This window comes from Drosophila arizonae, chromosome 3 (genome assembly GCF_054131065.1).
Source record: "Drosophila arizonae isolate 15081-1271.41 chromosome 3, UAZ_ARI_1.0, whole genome shotgun sequence".
Taxonomy (NCBI): domain Eukaryota; kingdom Metazoa; phylum Arthropoda; class Insecta; order Diptera; family Drosophilidae; genus Drosophila; species Drosophila arizonae.
In genome coordinates this window covers 29,140,412-29,159,995 of record NC_142923.1, presented here as the reverse complement: position 1 = coordinate 29,159,995, position 19,584 = coordinate 29,140,412, and the positions used below count along the sequence as shown (strand labels likewise).

The window sequence follows — 19,584 nt, the reverse complement described above, 5'->3', positions numbered from 1 at the left end:
ATAAACACGTTAAATATGAACGAAAAACGATATTCGTCTCGTTTCGTCGCGCTAAATGAATCGTTAATATTAAACTCCACATCAAATTTCCAGATGCAAATTTTTCGGATTTTCCCTATATACAATATCTGACACGTAAGTTTTGGGTGCTGCAGCACAGCTCAGCAGTTCAGATAATACAAAAGTGATTCATTTATAAATGTATATTTATGTAAGAGAATTTAACATTTAAGTTAAGTAAAATGCGTAAATCGAATTGATATGTTGGGCAAACTGCTTTACAGGACAATTGCAGTGGCTGCGACGATGGGGCAGGGGGAGGAGCTGCACAAACGATGCACATGACAATATTATTGCTGCTTGTTTAACGTTTCGTGATTTTTGCCAGATTTTTAATGCCACACGCAGAGGCAGAGACAGAGGCAAGCTGTGCCTGGTTCCTGTTTGTATCTTTTGCTATGTGTGCAGCACGTACGCAGCTATTTCTCTCTCTCTATCTCTCTCTCTGTCTCTCGGCTTCTTTCTGTCACAAACAACATGCGTCGTTGTATTGACAGCACATTGTGACAAATATGTAAAAAAGAAAGATTGTGTGCAAAACACACAAACGCAAAAATAAATCGAATTCGCTGCTAAAGCAAAAGGCAAAGGGCTTTAAAAAAAGAGAAAGAGCACGAGAAACAAAAACAAAACAAACAGCAACACAAAAAATAACGATATAGCAACAGTTGCTGTTGCGAGGACAACAATTACAGCATATCTGCCCTGATATGGCAAAAAGCTTCGTTTTATTTAAATGCATTTCTTTCACTAGCTGTTCCGTATTGTCAGCCGTATTGCATTTTGATCACGATTGCCGTTTCCTCGTTTAAGAAATGACTCACACACAAGAATATAAAAATGTGTAGAGCCTGGCATCGTTTCTACTTTTCTTTAATGAAATATCTTTCATCGTTTAACTCAGCCATGAGAACTGAGTTCGCTCATCGATTAGATCCAAGGGAATTATTATTTATATTGTAACTAAACTTATTTTAATTTCGTATCAATTCCGAATAATAATCATTCGATATATGGACGAGCTAAAGCAAACGCAGCGCATCGAATAGCAAGCAACTCTTTTGCCCCATTGAGCGAGCTCTTTATTTTAATCTCAAGTAAATCGATACTTAATGCCACCTGCTGTTCTTTTGCACTTTCACAGATCCACCGGAGATCATCAAGAAGCCGCAGAATCAGGGCGTGCGCGTTGGGGGCGTGGCCAGCTTCTACTGCGCGGCACGCGGAGATCCGCCGCCCTCCATAGTGTGGCGCAAAAACGGCAAAAAAGTATCAGGTAAGTGGAGCGGCATTAGCCAACACTTGAGCCAGTCAATCGACTAATTCCGCATTCAACCGCTACTCAACACAGGCACTCAATCCCGTTACACGGTGCTGGAGCAACCGGGCGGTGTTTCCATACTGCGCATCGAGCCGGTGCGAGCGGGACGGGACGATGCACCATACGAATGTGTCGCCGAGAACGGAGTGGGCGACGCCGTATCCGCAGATGCAACTTTAACCATATATGAAGGTGAGTGCGAGAAACCATCCGTATATATCCCTAATTGAAGCTGCACGGCGCAAAGTTTTGGCGTAATGTAAGCAAAGTTCAGACATTGATTTTGAATTAAAACTGGTTAAAGAACTTTACATGCTCTGGCATGATAGCTACCCGGAATCGAGCAGCGAGGGTGAGCAGGAGGACCCCTTGCCAACTCCACCCCTGGCAGGCATGCAGGCAGTAAGTGGGCCAATTGCCGCCTCCCGCTCCGAACTTGTTTGCCAGCTTGTTTGTGTGGCTTAAATTACTTGCCAAAATTTACTTTTGCTTATTTACAACTGTGCAGAGGATAAAGTTTTTTGGCCTAAGCCTAATCAAGTCTGCACACAGATGGGCGAGAGAGTGAGAGAGAGAGAGAGTAAGGGGGGGGCAGCTGCTCCTTTACTTACCCCGGCAATTGAACTAATTTGCTTAAACCGAGCGCCCGAAAAGTATTTATAATTTTACACTAAATTATAAACAGCTAAAAGTTTCGTTTTTGTATTGCTCTCTACGCAAATCAATAACCAGAAGGAAGCGGAAGCAGTGGAGAGCGACGAGGGCGGGTCATAACTTTTGGCTCCGACTCTGGTAAATTTTTAATGAGCTTTAAGCAGCCTGCGTCTAATTAGGTGTGCAGTAAAGCCATAAAAATTAATCGCTTAAAATGAAGAGTAACCAAACTTGGAAAGTTAAATTGTATTTACTTACATATATATAAATATATACACTGCGCGTCATCAGGTTAGCGCCCCCCCTTACACTCATTTTCTTTTACGTTTTTCTCTTTGCCTATTGCACGCAACTTCTTGTTTTTTTTTTTTATTTCATTATCATCATATGAGATGTCTCTCATACCAAAAAAAAAAGCGCGAGTGAAAACCCGTTATGTTTTATTTTCTATTCTTTTCTATTTTCGCAAAAAATGTGTGCACTTATTTTGCGTCATCAGATTAGCGCCCCCAAATGCAATTGTAATTATCTTGCTTATTTTGGCAATTACACTCACCAAATTTTTTGTGAAGCTCAAAGCATTCAATATATTTATAGTATGGGTAAAGAAACAGTTTTATCTTTGGTTGAAAATCAAAGATTGAGGCATATTTTGAATCTAGACTATGCAACCATAAAATTGCTGAAAAAACAGGAAAAAACAGAAAACTAAGTGGCAATTTTCTTACAAATAGGGAAAACTATGGAAAAAACTATATAAGCGGCAATAATCAAGCGATTTCAGAAGGAAATAGAAGAGCATTAGTTCGGGAAGCTTCGAATTCCCATGAATCGACCACCAAGATTAGGGATAAAATCGGTGTTAAGACGAGCTTCTCAACGGTCCAAAGAGCAATAAGGAAAGTTAATTACCTAAAGAAACAGTATGTAAAAAAAAAGACACCAGTCGATATGCTGAGAAAAGAAATACGCATTAATTTTGGCCGGGCGAACATGACGTGGTCTATCCAATGGCAGCATGTTGGCTTTTCTGATGAGAAAAATTGAATTTGGAAGGAACTGATGGCAAAATTTATTATATCCATGACCTACGCATAGAAGAACATAATTTGGAACGGTTTCCAAGCCGTTGCGGCGGGGTGGTGGTGTGGCATTGATGTAGGGTGCAATATCTTACTACAGCGCTTGTAAGCTTCAATTTTTGACATCGCGCATGAACGCATAGGACTATAACACCGTGTTTAAAACTGCTGTTCCGCATTTCTATAACCTGTCTGAAAACCGGCATTAGATTTCCCAGCATGATAATGCTCCAAATCCAAATCCAAATCCCTAAAGTCCTGGATTCAGGGCCAAAAAATTGATCTCATGGAGTGGCCACCATACTCACTCGACCTTAATATCATTGGAAACGTCTGGGGATGGTTGGTCAGGAAGTATATGAGTCCGGAAAGCATTATAGTACAAAAACAGAGTTAATCGAAGGTACTGAACACGCTTAGTCAACCATATCCTTGAATAATATTGAACAACTTTATAATTCCACTCCTAATCGAATTTTTGAAGTAATTTCAAACAAAAAACGGCACTACGCACTACTAATATTACTTAAAAATAATAATAGCTTAAAATACGGTGTTATTTTTGGTCATTAACTTAAATAAATTGAATTTAGCGCAGGGGGCGCTAATCTGATGACCAAATTTTTGTTACATGTTTTTTTGTACATTTTACAAAAAGAATTATTTAAAAATAATCCTTATTGTTACAGTAGCCATTCTTTTTGTATTTTAAAGATAAATAAATGTAGTATAATGTAAAAAAAATTTCAAAGATGGAGCTCTGATAGTTTAGATTTTATTTAGCTTTGAGGTTGAGTGTAAAGGGGGGCGCTAACCTGATGACGCGCAGTGTATATATATTTAAACTCTAAAGGTAGTATATCGATTGAGTTGTGGATTTATCGCTTAACTAATTTAGCGACCATAAACTTATATAATTTACTCCACACCAAAAATCAGCAAAAAGAGCTTGAAACTCTACTCAAATTTGATTAAACATCAACTTGTATTTATTGTGCATCGAGTAAAGTTTATCAAAGTTATGATCAAGTTATAGTTGGAAGGCAAAAGTTATGGAGTAGGCCGCATAAGTGGTATATAAATATATTTATTATGCTATAAACAGAGGCAGAGCTATAAAATTGGCCATAAATTCAAAATCATTTGAATACCCAGAGTTATGGCGAAATATTGATTCAAGCGAGCAATTGCAGGGGACTCTACCAAAGAAAAAGATTAGACTTTGTTTTCACAAATCAATTTTTATAATCGAACTTCTAGAATTTGATGAAATATTAGTATTTTCAATTTTTGCATTGATCTTCGAACATAAATGTAAAACGCATACTATGCAAATAATATAATTTGTTAAAGTTCTCCATAGATCCTAGCAGCACTCTAGTTCATTCACCTCAAAATCTTGATCCGCGTATTCATGTACCAAAATTATTCATTATTTATTTTTATGCACGAAATTATTTAAATCAATTTTATTTAAGTCCCTAAAATTAGTTAAATATTGGCCAAATATTTGTGTACATCAAAATCGATATTATATATTTTGGCGATTGTTTATTATGGCCGTTGCTCGGCTGTTTTTCCGATATGGCAGCCATTTTGTAAACGGAAAATAATTATCAGGCAAGGTAGGTAAAAGGTGGAAATTTATGCACGTGGCGTATGAGTAATGTGCTGTACTTTATGGCGAGACTCTGCAACTTATAATTTACCACTGTCTACGGGTTGTTTGCGACTTGTTGTTTGTTGCTATTGTTGTTTATACCGAGGCGAGAGATGTCGGTAGGGGTGCTCAGCCCGCAGTAGCACCGCAAAATGTGTGAAAATTGCAGAGGGCCGGGCCAGGTGCAAAAGCATATTTTCGTTGATACACACTCCAGCGCCCACACAAACACTCGCACACGCCGCTCTTTTGCATTTTTAGCTGTTAATTATGCCAGTTGATTATGCTTTGTGCGCCCTGGCGCCAGGTAATTGGTGTGCATTTGATTTGTGGCCGCTTGTAACGCTCCTTGATGGAGCCCCAAATCGTCTCCTCGCAGGGCCTGTGGCTTTACCTTTTCGCAGTTGGCTTTTAGAGCCGGCCCTACGAAACGAGGGGAAGTAATTAGTGTAGTTTAGCGGGAACTACAAGCCGCGCCTGCTGATGGCGAAAGTTGGGATTAACACGCCGCTCGTTTGTCATGTGACCTACACAGACAACATTTCACTTTCTAAATTTTTAGTTCTAGAAAATCACACACAAATGTCCATCATAATATATATACATATATCTGTTATTCTAGCATCTTCTTCTGCTTTGAATGTGATGCAATTCGGTACGCTTATTGCTGCGAATATATCATGGCAAAGTTTTCTCTTTTTTATGCCGTTTGCTAGGGCCCGCATTTAGCATTGTGTATATCCATCATCTAGGTGTGCATATATAAATATATATCTCTGTGTGTGTATATATAATGTATATATCTCGTATAACTCACCTGCAGCTGCACAAGCGCCAGCAGCCTTAACAATTAATTGCTTTATGTTGCCGTTGCAAAAGGCTGCGGCATATTGCGATATTTACATCATATTTATACACTAAAACAAAGGGCATAAGAGCTGTGCGGTGCAGCTCGCCGATGCAGAAGATAAATGGCTAAATGGTTACCTTCTTCTGCTTGACTTATTGTGGGCGAAACAGTTTATCTCTTGGCAATGTCTGCTGAAATTGAAATATTTATTCAGGACTACGAGAAGTCAGCATATGTAAGCCACAGTTCGGGAAGGAAGCTGAATATTAATGTGTATAAGCTTTACATTATATTTGCACAAAATGAAATATTTTAAATGTTATCTAAAAACTAAGTTTGGAATTTTTGTGAATTTTATATTACATAACGTGAAGAAAAAATTGATTTACCGATTATGATATCGATTAATTGAAGCTTCAGAATTATTAAATTCAATTAATTGACGAGAATTAATCGATAAATTAATAAAAAATTATTTTAAAAATAGATTTAAAATAATATTTTGTAAGGATTTTTTGTATATTAGAAAATTATATGTTATTATTTTTTTATTAGGTCTAGAATCCAGAAAGATGTAGGATTCTGTTTCTCATTTCGCGAATTTTTTTTTAAATAATCGAATTTCATTTAATCGCAACCCATTTTGCGATACAATTAAATCGACAATGGAACCAAATCATCGATTATATATGATTTAGCGTGCCATCACAAGTTATATATAAATCATACAATAAATATATTTATATTAATTATATTTAGTTTTTTGTCTATTATGCTGTCATCTACCGTTCCATAATAGATAATATTTCTGGTTAGGTTATTTGTATGTCGACTTGCCTGACTCGAAATGTTTTCCTCACTGCACTTTTCTTATTTAACTTAACTTAAAGTTTTTGGTGTGATAAATCTCAATGTAAAAATTTGCAAACACACGCATACACTCACACACACATACACACAGTCGGCAGGCAGGCAGGCAGGCAGCAACGCGTTAAAATAAACGCGCCAATGCCAATAAAGGCGCACTGACACGCCCACCAACGCCCATTCAACCATGTGTGCAGACAAACTGAGCGAGCACGGGAGAGAGCGAGAAACTGTGTAAGTGTGTGAGAGCGTGTGTGTATGTGTGAAGAGGTTCCAGATCCGGCTACTCGGTGCCAAGCACGTTTGAGCTTCACGTGGAAGCATTTTTAATCAAAATTCCCAACAGGCTAAAGCAGCGCGAGATCAAAAACACTTGCAGCGAGAAGTGTCCATGTGTGTGTGAGCAGGTGTATGTGTGCGTGTGTGCGTATGTGCTGCTGCTCTTATTACAACTCACCACAAAGCCGCCATTGCCACCTTGTGAGCACACACACACACACGCACACACAGCTGGAGACGTCGGAGTTGTCGGATAGATTGCAACACCTGCAAATAACGTGACTCCAGCCTCGGCAGCTCGGCAATATCTCTGGCAGCCGCTGTGGGCGTGGCAGCTGCAGTAAATCCTTTGCCTTGCTATGTTATGCACTACTCGAAAAAAAAGCAAAAACAAAAAAATAACAGAAAAAGCAACTAAAACAAATAAGCATATTACTTAAATATTGAGCCGAATAGAAAATACCCTATAGACTAGTAAAAGGATAATATATGTTCAATTCTTTTTAAAGATATCAGACCAGAGCTCTCTCTTTAACAAGTAAAATATTACCTTTTTAGTTTAATTCCATGATTTCTCCTGTTCTGTATTTGATTTCCTTCCAAAAGTTAGCTAGGCATGCTCTCTTTACCCCATACACCACACACGTACAGGGTATAGAGACAAAACCACCGAACGCACCAGCAACACTCACTCACTGACGACGTTTGGCAATTTTTTGAGATTGTTGTTTTTTTTTTTTTTTATTTATTTAAATTTTTATGTTTTATTTATTTTCTTATGCTCTTTATGCAAATATCGAAATAAAGATTAGTCCGCATATCGTTGCAGCGTGCAAGGGATTTTTCGCATGGTAACGCTTGCCGCAACGCAGCAGATAAATTTCGCTTGTGGGCGAGGCGCCGCCCTCGCACAGCTTGCGGGCGTAAGTCTGTGTGCGCGTGTGTGTGCGTGCGTATTTATATGAGAAACGTTTAACTAACTGGCGGCGTTTAGTCGCTGCGATTTAGTGCTAATGTGTAAGCGAGCAGTCGCTTCCACTCTCAGCTCTTACACCCCTTACAGCCCCTCCTACGGGCACCGCCTTCGTCGCCCTTTCTCTTGTCTAGTGTGAAATTTACTGTTTACAATTTGTTGGCTGATTGCTTGCGCTTTGCTGAATTTATTGCATGCTATATTTATTTTTTTCCCCTCCACCCCAACATTCTCTAGTGCCCCTCTTTCGCTCTCCTTATCCCTCTATCTATAAACGGCGTATTTATTATAACGCCAGCCGTGCTGCATTATTATTTTTGTATTACTGCCATAAAAGCGAAATACAGCTTCGCAATATGTGCGTGAAGTCCGCACACTGCCACCTCTTCTGATTCGCCAGACAACACTTTTGACTTCAAATTTTAATTAAGTACATAAAATAGTAGCAAGACTTTAGATTTAAGATAGCCAGAGAGTAGCGACTTAAGTTGCCTTTGTTGCTGTTGAAATGCTTAAATGTCAATGTGGCAAAGGCAAAAGCGAAATGCTTTGTGGTCAGAAGACGTTAGATAATAAGATGAATGGATTTTAAAGTAGACGAACACAGGAAACCATTTCGAGTGCTTCCGAACTAATCGAAGCCCCAAAGGAAAATGATGAAACGCATAAAATAAGCATAAATAAATAATTTAGTTAAAAAATGTATCTAGGAGGTTTTTCTCTTCTTGCTGTTAATATATCCGAGAAGTTTGAGCTATCTATGATCTATGCTGAACTGATCCACAACCTATAGAACTGCTCTCATTCTTATTATTATTTTCAGCAACCGCAAAGAAGAATAGAAAAAATTAATGCTAAAAAATTCAAAAACAAAATGTTTTTTTTTTTCGTAAATTAATTTTTTTCAATTAAAATATAACTTCTGTACATTGATAAAGTTTCTACCCAGCAAAGGAAATAATTGCAGACCTTATTTAAATAAAAGTTGTTAATGAATATATATAAATAAACAATGTATCCCAAGAATATATATTTAATACAAGGAAATATTTACGATAATTTTGATAGGCAATTCCTTATGCCATCTCCAAGAAATCTATTCTTAAATCAATGAATCACTTGATTTACATTTTCTTATCTTTACTTCAGATTTAATTTTACATTCTGTTGTCTTGCTTAAAAACGTTTTCCTTTTTAACGCAATTTGTGAGACTTATCAATTTGATTTCCTTTGAAATCTGGTCTATAAAACCGTCTAGACAGGCCCAAGCTCGACCATTGCTGGCCATAAATTGCATCATTTGCGGCAATCTGCGGCTTGGCCATAAAAGCCAAACGATTTGCTCTTAAATTTGCGTACAAAGGCTGCACCACCAGAGCGCACCACAGCGCGCAACCACGCCCACCAGCAGCAATATGGCAAATAAATTTCATTAATTGCCAGCCAAAATAATAATAATACAATATGAAAGGCAAAGAAGGCTCGCAGGCCGGCTTCGACGTCTTCCCTGAGATTCATTAATCTCACTTTATAGTAATAAGCGGCTTTGGTGGTTACGGTTAGGTTAGGTTTGGGTTTGGTGTGGTTCGGCCTCTCTCTCTCTCTCTCCCTCTCTCTGGGTGGCCCTAGGCTCGCAGCCATTAGTTGGGCTTGATTAAAAAGGCCGCCTGGACAGGACTGCTGTTTCTGCTCCGCTTTCCCTCTGCCTTCCCCCCTCCTCTCTCTCTCTCCCACCATCTCTGTATGTTTGCCCGCTGCACTTGTTGCCAAGTCAAACGGGCAAGTCGCTCAGTTAGGAGCCAAGCGAAAAACTTTATCCTTGGCATTTGCTGTGGACCGCCCGTTGCGATTCTCGCTTGGTCACAGACAAACATTGACAATACACTGGGCGCGTTTAACTGGCCAACGAGCTGGCCAAATCCTGGTCGCAGGACCGAGCTTCTAGTTCCCATCTCCCAGGACCCGGGCCTGGCAGCCACTTGGCGCCGTTTGCCGTTTGCCGTTTGCCGTTTGCGGGCTGCCCAAAAAGTCATATTAATAATGAAAATTGTACAGTAGCGAAAAGTTTAAATGGGAAATATTGCAGGCAAGTCGCTGCAGAGTCCAGCCCTGCAGCAATGCAGTCCTGGCCTTGCTAGAAAAAGAGAGAGGGAGAGAGAGAGAGAACTAGCGAGAGAGCAGAGGGGTTAGAGATTCTGTACAATGAAGTGTGTGTGCATGAAAGTTATTGGGCTTAGAGCGCTTTGCGCTCTATATATATAATGTAGAGCCCATGGAGCAGGCCAGGCCAGGCGGGGACAGAAATGCCGTTAAACTTAAAGTAAAGCCCGCAACACGAAGTTAAACAAAGTTATGCTAATAATATAGATATATATGTGTGTGTGTGCCCCTTTCGAGTAGAACAACAATGATAACGACCTGGAATTTGTTACAAATTTGTTGCATGCACAGCACAATTTAAAGCTGATAACCAGAAAAATGCTCAAAATAAAACTGAAATCTCAATAGATTCAAATAGTAAATGGAATTCCTGAAAGAGTTAACAATTTATTTATTTATGCAAGAGCTCTGTAAAATTGTATGCCTGCTTAATGGAACTTTCTAACGTGATATAATTTACATTTCGACGACCTGATACTTCCAGAATTTTATTGCTTACTTGCTTAATGGAACTTTCTAACGTGATATAATTTGCATTTCGACGACCTGATACTTCCAGAATTTTATGGAACTCTTCAGCTGAAGTCTAGGCTAACTATAGAATTTTAATTTCTTAATAACTTACAAATCTAGATTTAAAATTTGGAGACTCAAGCCATAAAGATGTAGGAGGTAGCCATAAAGATGTATAACTGATTTTTGATAAGTGTTTAATCGATATCAGAATAACGGGAGCGATAACTATATCGCTCATTGTATACCGACTAATAATAGAAATTTCAAGACTCTAGCTCTTATACAGACCGAGCTAAATCAACCCGATTAGGAATATTTGTAACTGATGGGGCTGCCACGCCTCATTCTGCCTGTGACATACATTTGAAGAAAAATCATTACACCCGAATTTCTCATTTGCAATGGGTTCAGGGTATATTCATATATTTTTTGCATTGCATCTTAAAGCTTACAGAGCAGACGATACAAAGCATTTGTTCAGATATTACAATTGTTGTTAGAGCTGAATCCTTCATTATGTAAAGCAGGTAAAGCAAAGCCAGAGAAGTTTATCATAGATAATTAAGGAAATTGCCATAAAGTTCTGTTATATATCAGGGCGCATAGCTATTATGTGCCATAAAAATGAATTACTATTCAACAGTTCGTATATTATGCGTAATGCGAAATTCATTAGTTGCTCACTTAAATTTCATTTGACTTGTGCCAACAGAAGGAAGTTCAAGTGCCAGCCAAGGGGAGCACATATATAAATGTCAAATATATAGTCGAAATATTGTAGCTGTAGCAACGTGAGTATAATATGAGTGTAGCAATAACTAAGCTCTGACTTGCTGGCGTGTGGTTGAGCGTGCGAGCCGTGGGTGGCTGGGTGGTTGGGTGGTTGGATGGTTGGATGGTGCTGGAACGAATGGGGTTTGCTGTCTCGCGTGTGTAGCCGCACGTAACTATATCAAAGCGACTTCTCCGCCAGCCAACGTCTCCAATTGAGTAAGTAAGCGGAGTCGCTGCCATAGAAAAAAAATATAATGCAGCAGCGAGCTGAGGGCGGCCGAAGAGGGGCGAGAAACTTGGCCAGAAAATTGTTACAAGCCAAATTGAAAAATTGATAGCACGCAAAAAAAACAAGTAAGAAAGCTCTAGTCGAGACTGCTCGACTAGGAGATACCCTGAACCCTCTAATCTGATATTCTAATCATTCTGCACTTCTTTTATGCACACTTACATGCAGATGCATCCACACGCACGCATAAGCCTGCGCTCTGCTAACTGCGCAGTAAGCAGCGACTGCGCTTGGGCTGCGCTGCAGTGTGGGCAATATTATGAGAATTTATTTGTCGAATAATTTCTGTTGTAAAAATATGATCTTAATGAAACTTTCAGAGTGTAATCATATGGTAAATATGTGTGTACATTCCAAAGCACAAGTCTCTAGTACTTGAAATGCGTTTTTTACAAATTGGGGGAGAAGGGGGCGTGGTATCCAAAATCTGTAAATTACAAAATCTTTGTATCGACTAACTTTATATACAACACAAATTTGAAGACTCCAGGTCTAAAAATGTTCAAGTTAGGCTAAAAAAACAAAATCAATTTTTCGATTATTCTCGATAAAAAAGTTATCGGACGATTTATCGAAAAAATAAAGCAAACTCGTACTGCGTATGGTACACACGAGTATGCATGCAAAATTTCAGCTCTCTAGCTCTTATAACTTCTGAGATCGACGCACTCATACGGACGGACGGACGGACGGACGGACGGACGGACGGACAGACTCCCTGTTACATACATTTCAACAAAACCATTATACCCTGATTTCCCATTGAAAATGGGTTCAGGGTATAAAAAGGCAAAGCATGCAGCAGTCGCAACGAATGCCCATACCCTAACGTCGCGACGCGACGTCGGCGAATTGCAACGAATCAAAAAATTGCAAATTGTAATTGAACTCAAGGCTAAGATAATTAAATGCAGGAAAGAGTTTTAAAGAACCTCTCTTAACGTTAAAGTATGACTGTTGTTAATAACTCGATTGCATAAAATATTGATGGGCAATCGAGCTTCCTCGTCTGATGTTGCTGGAAATCCAATCTTTTAAATTTCATGAAATTTATTTTATCTTGATCAATTTTTGTACCTTCAGCTGGGCTGGGCCAGAGAGCATTTCATATTCAACGTGGTCCCAATTACTCATATGACAGCCGCCTGCCCTTCAATAGACACTCAATATACCTCCCCCTTGTAACCGACTCATGACTCATGCCGTCTCTCTCACTCTCTCTGTCAGTCTTGCTGCTCAGTTTTGGCCCGGCAAACAAGTGCAAAGTTTTCTTTTCGGTATTAAAGTTTCAGATGTAACGACGTTAAATAAAATTGGAAGCGACTTCAAAAAATTGAACTTTTATTGGCTTCCAAAAAAAGTGAAATTACATTTTCCACTCGCTCTCACACTCTCCTCTCTCTCTCTCTCTTTCTCTCTGTCTGTCTCTCTGAGTTCGTGAATAGGGTATCTAGCTTGCATGCGCATAGTTTAAGGAGTCATGAGCCATGTTTTACATTCGCCACATGCAATATTTCATGAACCCCCCTCCCCCCATTCCCGTTTTGAATGGAGTCCATCATCATAACAGCAAACGATGCGCTGCAAGTGCAGCCACGAAACTCGCATGAGAAACGTTTTTGACGCATTGCAGTGTGGCCACCAGAATGGATTTGATGTCTATGCCCGGGCATTTAGATAGCGCTAGGGGCGTTACACACTCTGAGAGTGAGAGTAAACGAGTGAGCGAGAGAAGGATAGAATAACATAAGGGCCGCATGGCATTTGCTGCTAAATAGTTGGCATTAGGACTTAGACCTGATCCATGGGCTTAACAATAAATTGAAACAATTTAGGACTCTCCGAGCAACGCTTGTACTATGCTCTAGGCTGGACCATGCTCTAGACTGCGCTGACTCTAGGCCTGCGCTGTAAAGCCTACTTTAAATTAGCTACATATAGCTATTTTAAAGAGGACTTCTCACTAAATTTACTGCTCTGTGGCTGATTCATAAAATTTACAGTATCAAAATGCTTAGTCTAACTTTATCACCCCACTCTACCGACACTTATTTTCACCCCATCTCACAGTCAAAATAAATTTACAAGTGTTTTAAGTTCTATCCAAAATTAAATCTGTCACATAACAAAATTAAAATAAAATAAATAAGCAAGAGCTTTCGCAAAATCTAACTTAATATTTTTCGTGCTGAGTCGTAAGTAAATCTGCAATAGAGTAAGATTTTATTCAAGGCTTGTGTAAATTTAATATTTTATATGGATGATATAATAAAACATGTACAAACATTTATTGAACTACAAAAATAAGATGTTGTATTTTTAGGGTATATAATTCGTGATGGCACAATATATGAGACACAGCAATTGATTATTTTGCTTCCAATGGCCATTTAATTATATCGTAAAATGCGTTGCGATTAATTGAACCATAATCGATAGTTGCAAAATATAATCGCATTAGTATTTTCCTAGAGTATTTTCGCGGAAAAGTGCCAGCAGAGCGGTTGATCTAAAGCGGTTGCTACTGTTACTGAAGACAGGAAAAGAAGGACCGTCACATATCGTTCGAAGATATTGTTTCTGAATTCTAGATTTTATAGATTTAGAATATATCTTGTGAAACTTTTCAAAAAATGTATTATTTGAATTAGGATTCTGGGTCGACTAATTCAAATTAATAGTCAACAATCGATTTATAAATTTTGTTTGCCATCTCTAAATATAATCACCTAAGCCAATCTGTATAGTATTCCAGGTCACCAAGGAGCTTTTGAAACGTCAGGCTATATCCTGTAATGCTTTGATCTAATATTTTGCTTTCTTATTAAAGCTAAAGCCCAATGCGGTCTGCCTGGCTGCGCTCGGCCTGTTGGCAAAACTCTGTGCTCATGCAGTAGATGCAGCTCATTGTGCATATAATGCCAGCTCAGGCATAAATACACACACGCACACACTAAGAGATGTGCTGTGTATGGGTGCGCCATGGTTTTTGGACAAATTCTTAAAGCATACTTTTGTGGGCGCGTCTTCTATTGTTTGGGTTCAGCTTGTGCTTTGGCTTTGGCCTCACTCATTTTTAGATGCTTTGTTTGCCAACTGCAATGCCGAGTAGCCTTTGTTGTTATGCAACACACACAAACGCACACGCACACACACACACAGACACACATGCACACAATGACACAGCAGTCAGCGCAGAGGTCTCTGCGCTTATTTTGCCGATTTCTAAATAATAAATGCTCGACGCAGCAGAGTTTAAAATTAAGTATACGCTGTGTGTGTTTGTAGGGGAGAATTGTTTGATATATATTTTGCAATTTTAGCAGAACGAGAAAGAGAGTGAGAGGGGTGGGGGGGGGGGGTCGGTTGAGGGACAGGGTGAGGGGAAGTCGGAAATGTCTACAAGTTTATCAAAGATATTACCATTGTTGCATGCCACACACGCTACGCTGCCTCACAGGCAAATTAGATTGACGGATGGCTGTGGGTTGCTGGTGGTGGTGGTGGTGGTGGTGGTGGTGGTGGGGCTGTTGCTCTGAGTGGTGGGCTGTGGGCATATGAAGGTTGACTTGGCTTACCTACCCACACCTCGTGCACTTGACATGCCAGCAGTTGCCCTGACATACGATGCCACTTGAGAGATATGTCTTTGTTTCATACTCTTCACATTTGCTGTTGTTGTTTGTCCTTTTGTTTTCTTTGCTGTTTGCTTATTTGTTTATTTGTTTCGCCTCTCTGTTTGCCTTTTGATATCTCAACTTGGGCGCGCGGCTTAGCGACAGCCATCGCATTGTAAATCGGAGCAATTCACTCAACGGCGGATTCGTTGGAGTTGGAGCTGGGGTTGGGGTTGGGGTTGAGGGCTCGTCACATGATATCTCGCACGCATATTGTGGTTGTTTATTTATTTATTTATTTTTTTCATTACACGTGTAACAAAGTTTTGCATTTGCTTTGAGCCTTGTGTCTCTGGCATTAAAAAAGTCACAAATGTATGTTTTTTCATTTTTTTTCATCTTTGTTTATTTGAGTTTTTACTTATCTTACAAGTGTGCCTGCCTGGCTGCCTGCCTGCGTTTGCTAAGGGTTGTGCCTCGGGGCTATGCGGGGTCATCCTTGTCAGCCAGTTGACATGTGACATAAAAAATTGAAAGGTGTTGCCAATCGCACAGCACTTTATGGCGACCCGAATTCCAATAAAATATTGCAACATATTTGACAATATATTAGGATTGATGCAAAAGTAAGCCAAATGAAAATATGCAAAAATTTTTCCTTGAATTGGTTATTTATTCCAAAAGAAATCTTGTGAGAAAAATATTTAAATAAATTTATATAAATTTGTGTGCCTTTAGTCGATTTATATATTGGACATGGATCTACTGTTCCTAAGAATTGCTACAAATATAAATTGTTGATATATAATGCGCATTGTTAAGTCGAATATTCAGAGAAATTTGAAAACCTTAAATAAATATTATAAAAGTGAAAATTGTATTATTTCTGCAGACCCTTCAAATAAGCCAGAAATTGTCGTACTCATACTACTTTTTTCTTACACTCTGCGTCTTGCACTTTCACTTTGTCTTTAATCAAATTCTCAGAAAAGTCTAAGAGTCACATCCTTCAGTGTGAATCTCTAGAGCAAAAATAAAAAATCCGAAAAAGTTTGTAAGCTTTAACAAAGAAATTACCAAAGAGTTTTAGTAGCCTTCACCTCATTCGAAGAAGCCTTCTACCCTCTCTTCTCCTGCTCTGAAATCCTTCTGCAACTTTCGCTCTCTCGATAAGAAAAAATGCATTTATCTTGCTGAATTGCCCGAAAAATACGAACAAAAAAAAAGATGAACTTATCAGCGAGAGTAAAAATTTGGTGCGGTTAATGCGAAGAAATGGTTCAATTTATCAGCTGCTTGGTTCAGCATATTTGTAGATATATATATTTACGGCTGATGCGTTTGCCTGATTAAACGGTGTTAAATGAGCTGCGAAAAAGGTACAGCACGCGCTGACCAACACTGGACAACAGCAACAACAACGGCCATAAAACGGACAACAAAAGGCAAATGTCAGCTAGTTGTCGTCGGTGTTGTTGTTGTTGCTTTTGTTGCCCTTATCACATATGAAATATCGCATAAACTAAAGCAAAATGTCAAACTTGCATTCGTGGCGCAAATGTCAAAAGGGTTGACAGCACATCAGCGGGGTGTCGAGCGGTGCGTGGCTTGCCCTCGTATGATTTACGATGCTCTATCAAAACGGCGAACAAAAAATGTCGACGCACAAAAGTATGCTACACTTTTCCCCACATTCTTTTTAATATAATGCAATGCACAAAGCGAAACGAAGCGGCGGCTGTTAAAAGTTAATCAGTTGTTGTTGTTGTTGCTTCTGCCAGATGAAAAATGGCTCAAATGCTTGGCTGACATTTCATTAAAATATAAAAAAATAAAATAAAAGAAAAAATAAAAAATGTATAAGCAAAATTCCCAAAAAAAAAAAATAAAAAAAAAATAAAAATAAAAAAAAAATGAAGGAGAGAGACAGACAGTGGGAGTGGGAAAGACAGCTATGCCAACACTTACACAGTCAATTGCGCAAATCTCAGACGCAGCTGTAGATGCAAATGGCTAAGAGAACAGAGACTCAAAGCGGGCGGATTGTAGGGCAGGCTCACTGACAGCTGCTAGGGCTTTTTACATACCCTGTAACGGAGCGATAAAACTGCTAAGTATTTATACGTTTTGTTTATTTTATCGACTTATCCGATATCGATAACAGTTGATGCTCAGAAATCAGCGGTTCATTAGTCGATAGTAATTAAAGTTACAAATCAAAAAATAGAAGTGAAAATTTGCCAAATAATGTCAAATTGTTATTCAACACAAACAAATACAAATTTAATCGATTAAATCGTAAATCTGTTCCAATCTAATTTGATATCTCAACGGTACCATTTATATAGATTCTGATTCTACGGTCACATTTTACAAGCAAAAACAAGTCGATAAAAGTCATGTGAGGATCAGCATAGTTCCATAGTTTCTGTTGTTTTGTTTCGAGTTTTCTATATGTGTATATTTAAATATAAGTAAGTCTTAAATCATAAAATACAGGGCATCTAGCGGTCTCACGCTCTGTTCTTTGAGCTACCCCTATAAGCGCCAGATACCCATACATAAGTATATCCTGCAGCTCGATTATAATTTAATCTAGTGTGGTATGTGTGACAAACTCACGATGTGCATGCGACGTGACACAGTTGCCATTTTTCACCAGCATTCCGTTCTGCATATGGCTTAAAAGTGAGTGAGTGCGCAAGGGGTGACGGGGTAGCGCAAAGATGTTAGAGGGCTGTTGATGGGCGGGGCTAGGTGGGTGGGGCCACAATGACAAGGACCTGCAATGTGGCATGTGGCGAAATAGAAGTGTCTGTCATTTTTATAAATAACATTTGCCATATGGCCATAAGCAGAAGTGTGTGTTTGTGTAAGTGTGTGACAAGAACAGCGACAACTCTGGCAGTGTGTCATTGCCACTAGAATCTAAAAACAAATGACAAAAATGTCAACAATTTTCCGCTCTACGCATTGTCATAAACGACAACAAAAGCAATGGCCCAGCTGTGTGTGTGTGCGTGTGTGTGTGAGTGTGATGTGCGCTTATAAATACCAATAAATATTTGCAATTTCCAACACCAACCGAAATGCGAGGGACAATTAAAGTAATTGCGCAGCTGGCAAAAGAAATTCCAGCCTTTGTTGTTGCTCCTTCGAGTTGTTGTTAACTATTGCCTTTATTGTCGCTGTTGTTGTTGCTGTTGTAGTTTGTCATTAAGCCTGCAATTAAGCCATTTATGCGCAGGCAGCACAAAAATGCTAAGCACTTGCCAGCCAGTCAGCTAGTCAGCCAACCACTCAAGGCAGCCAGAGTCAGCTAACTTTGGCCTGAACTTGAATTCTTGCTCTTTGAAGCTAATTAAAGCCGCTTAAAAGCAAAACTCCAAGCTCTGATGACGATGATAATGATAATGATGATGATAATGATTGCCAGCATGTAGAAGGAGGGAGCCAAGTGGCGTTTGCTTTTGGCCCAGTCAGCAGTCAGCATTGTTAGCTCTTGCTGTTAGCGAATTCCTAGCGAGCGCTTTGAATATCGTTTGAGTGTGCCGCAGCTAATGAGTGTTATTCATGAAAAGGTAATCATTCACATTCCATTTCAAAGGGCGAGAAACTTACGGCTTAATTCTAAGAGAGCTGAGCGAGAACTAGAAATAAACATAGCAGTTCAGCTAACGAGCTTAATTGATTTTCCATTTTTATTATACCCAATGGGTTGCAAATGGTGCTATCAGGGTATAATGGTTTTGTTAAAATGTATGTGACGGAAAGAAGGGGACGTGGCGGAGCAAGTGCGTCGATCACAGAAGCTACCCATAACATTTTTTGTAGATACCTGAAAAGTACGGGAAGATCGACTTTGCCTAAAAATACCGATAAGTAATTTAGTTTAAATGCTATCGATCAAAAGCCTATTTCAAATGCAAGTACAAATCTATATCTTCTAATAAATGCGCTTTTGTTTATAAATATAATAAAATAAATGCATTTTTTTAGTCATGTTATATTTTAGTTTTATATTATCATGATTTTTATATATCTATATCTATATCTATATCTATATCTATATCTATATCTATATCTATATCTATATCTATATCTATATCTATATCTATATCTATATCTATATCTATATCTATATCTATATCTATATCTATATCTATATCTATATCTATATCTATATCTACATCTATATCTATATCTATATGTATATCTATATCCCATCTCCCTCATATTTACTCTTTAATTAACACTGACTTAACTGCATTCGCTAGGATTTCACAGACTTATATTTAATACCTTTCATCGCCTATGCAACTGGCTTCATTTATTAAACACTCTGATGCGTTCATTCTTTTGAGAGATTAGCTTTATGTTGCCCCACTACCGAAATGCATATTCCGTAAATAAAAATTATTCCTTTTGTTTCGAAGTCAGCCAGCAGCACTCGGCTCCTTGAGCACCGTCATAAAGGGAAA

At 38.8% G+C, this 19,584-nt stretch overlaps 1 protein-coding gene across 12 annotated transcripts in view; it reads left to right on the top strand.

The window, feature by feature from the left end:
- Lar (tyrosine-protein phosphatase Lar) overlaps positions 1 to 19,584 on the top strand; it is a 169,852-nt gene that overhangs the window by 90,614 nt on the left and 59,654 nt on the right. For 11 of the 12 annotated variants that reach the window (XM_089465717.1, XM_089465716.1, XM_089465719.1 and 8 more), the window contains 3 exons: positions 94 to 135; positions 1,205 to 1,336; positions 1,412 to 1,573. In XM_089465717.1, the coding sequence (XP_089321843.1) occupies positions 94 to 135; positions 1,205 to 1,336; positions 1,412 to 1,573 (336 nt within the window). The remainder of the gene's footprint in view (positions 1 to 93; positions 136 to 1,204; positions 1,337 to 1,411; positions 1,574 to 19,584) is intronic. The other variant, XM_089465721.1, reaches the window with a different exon arrangement.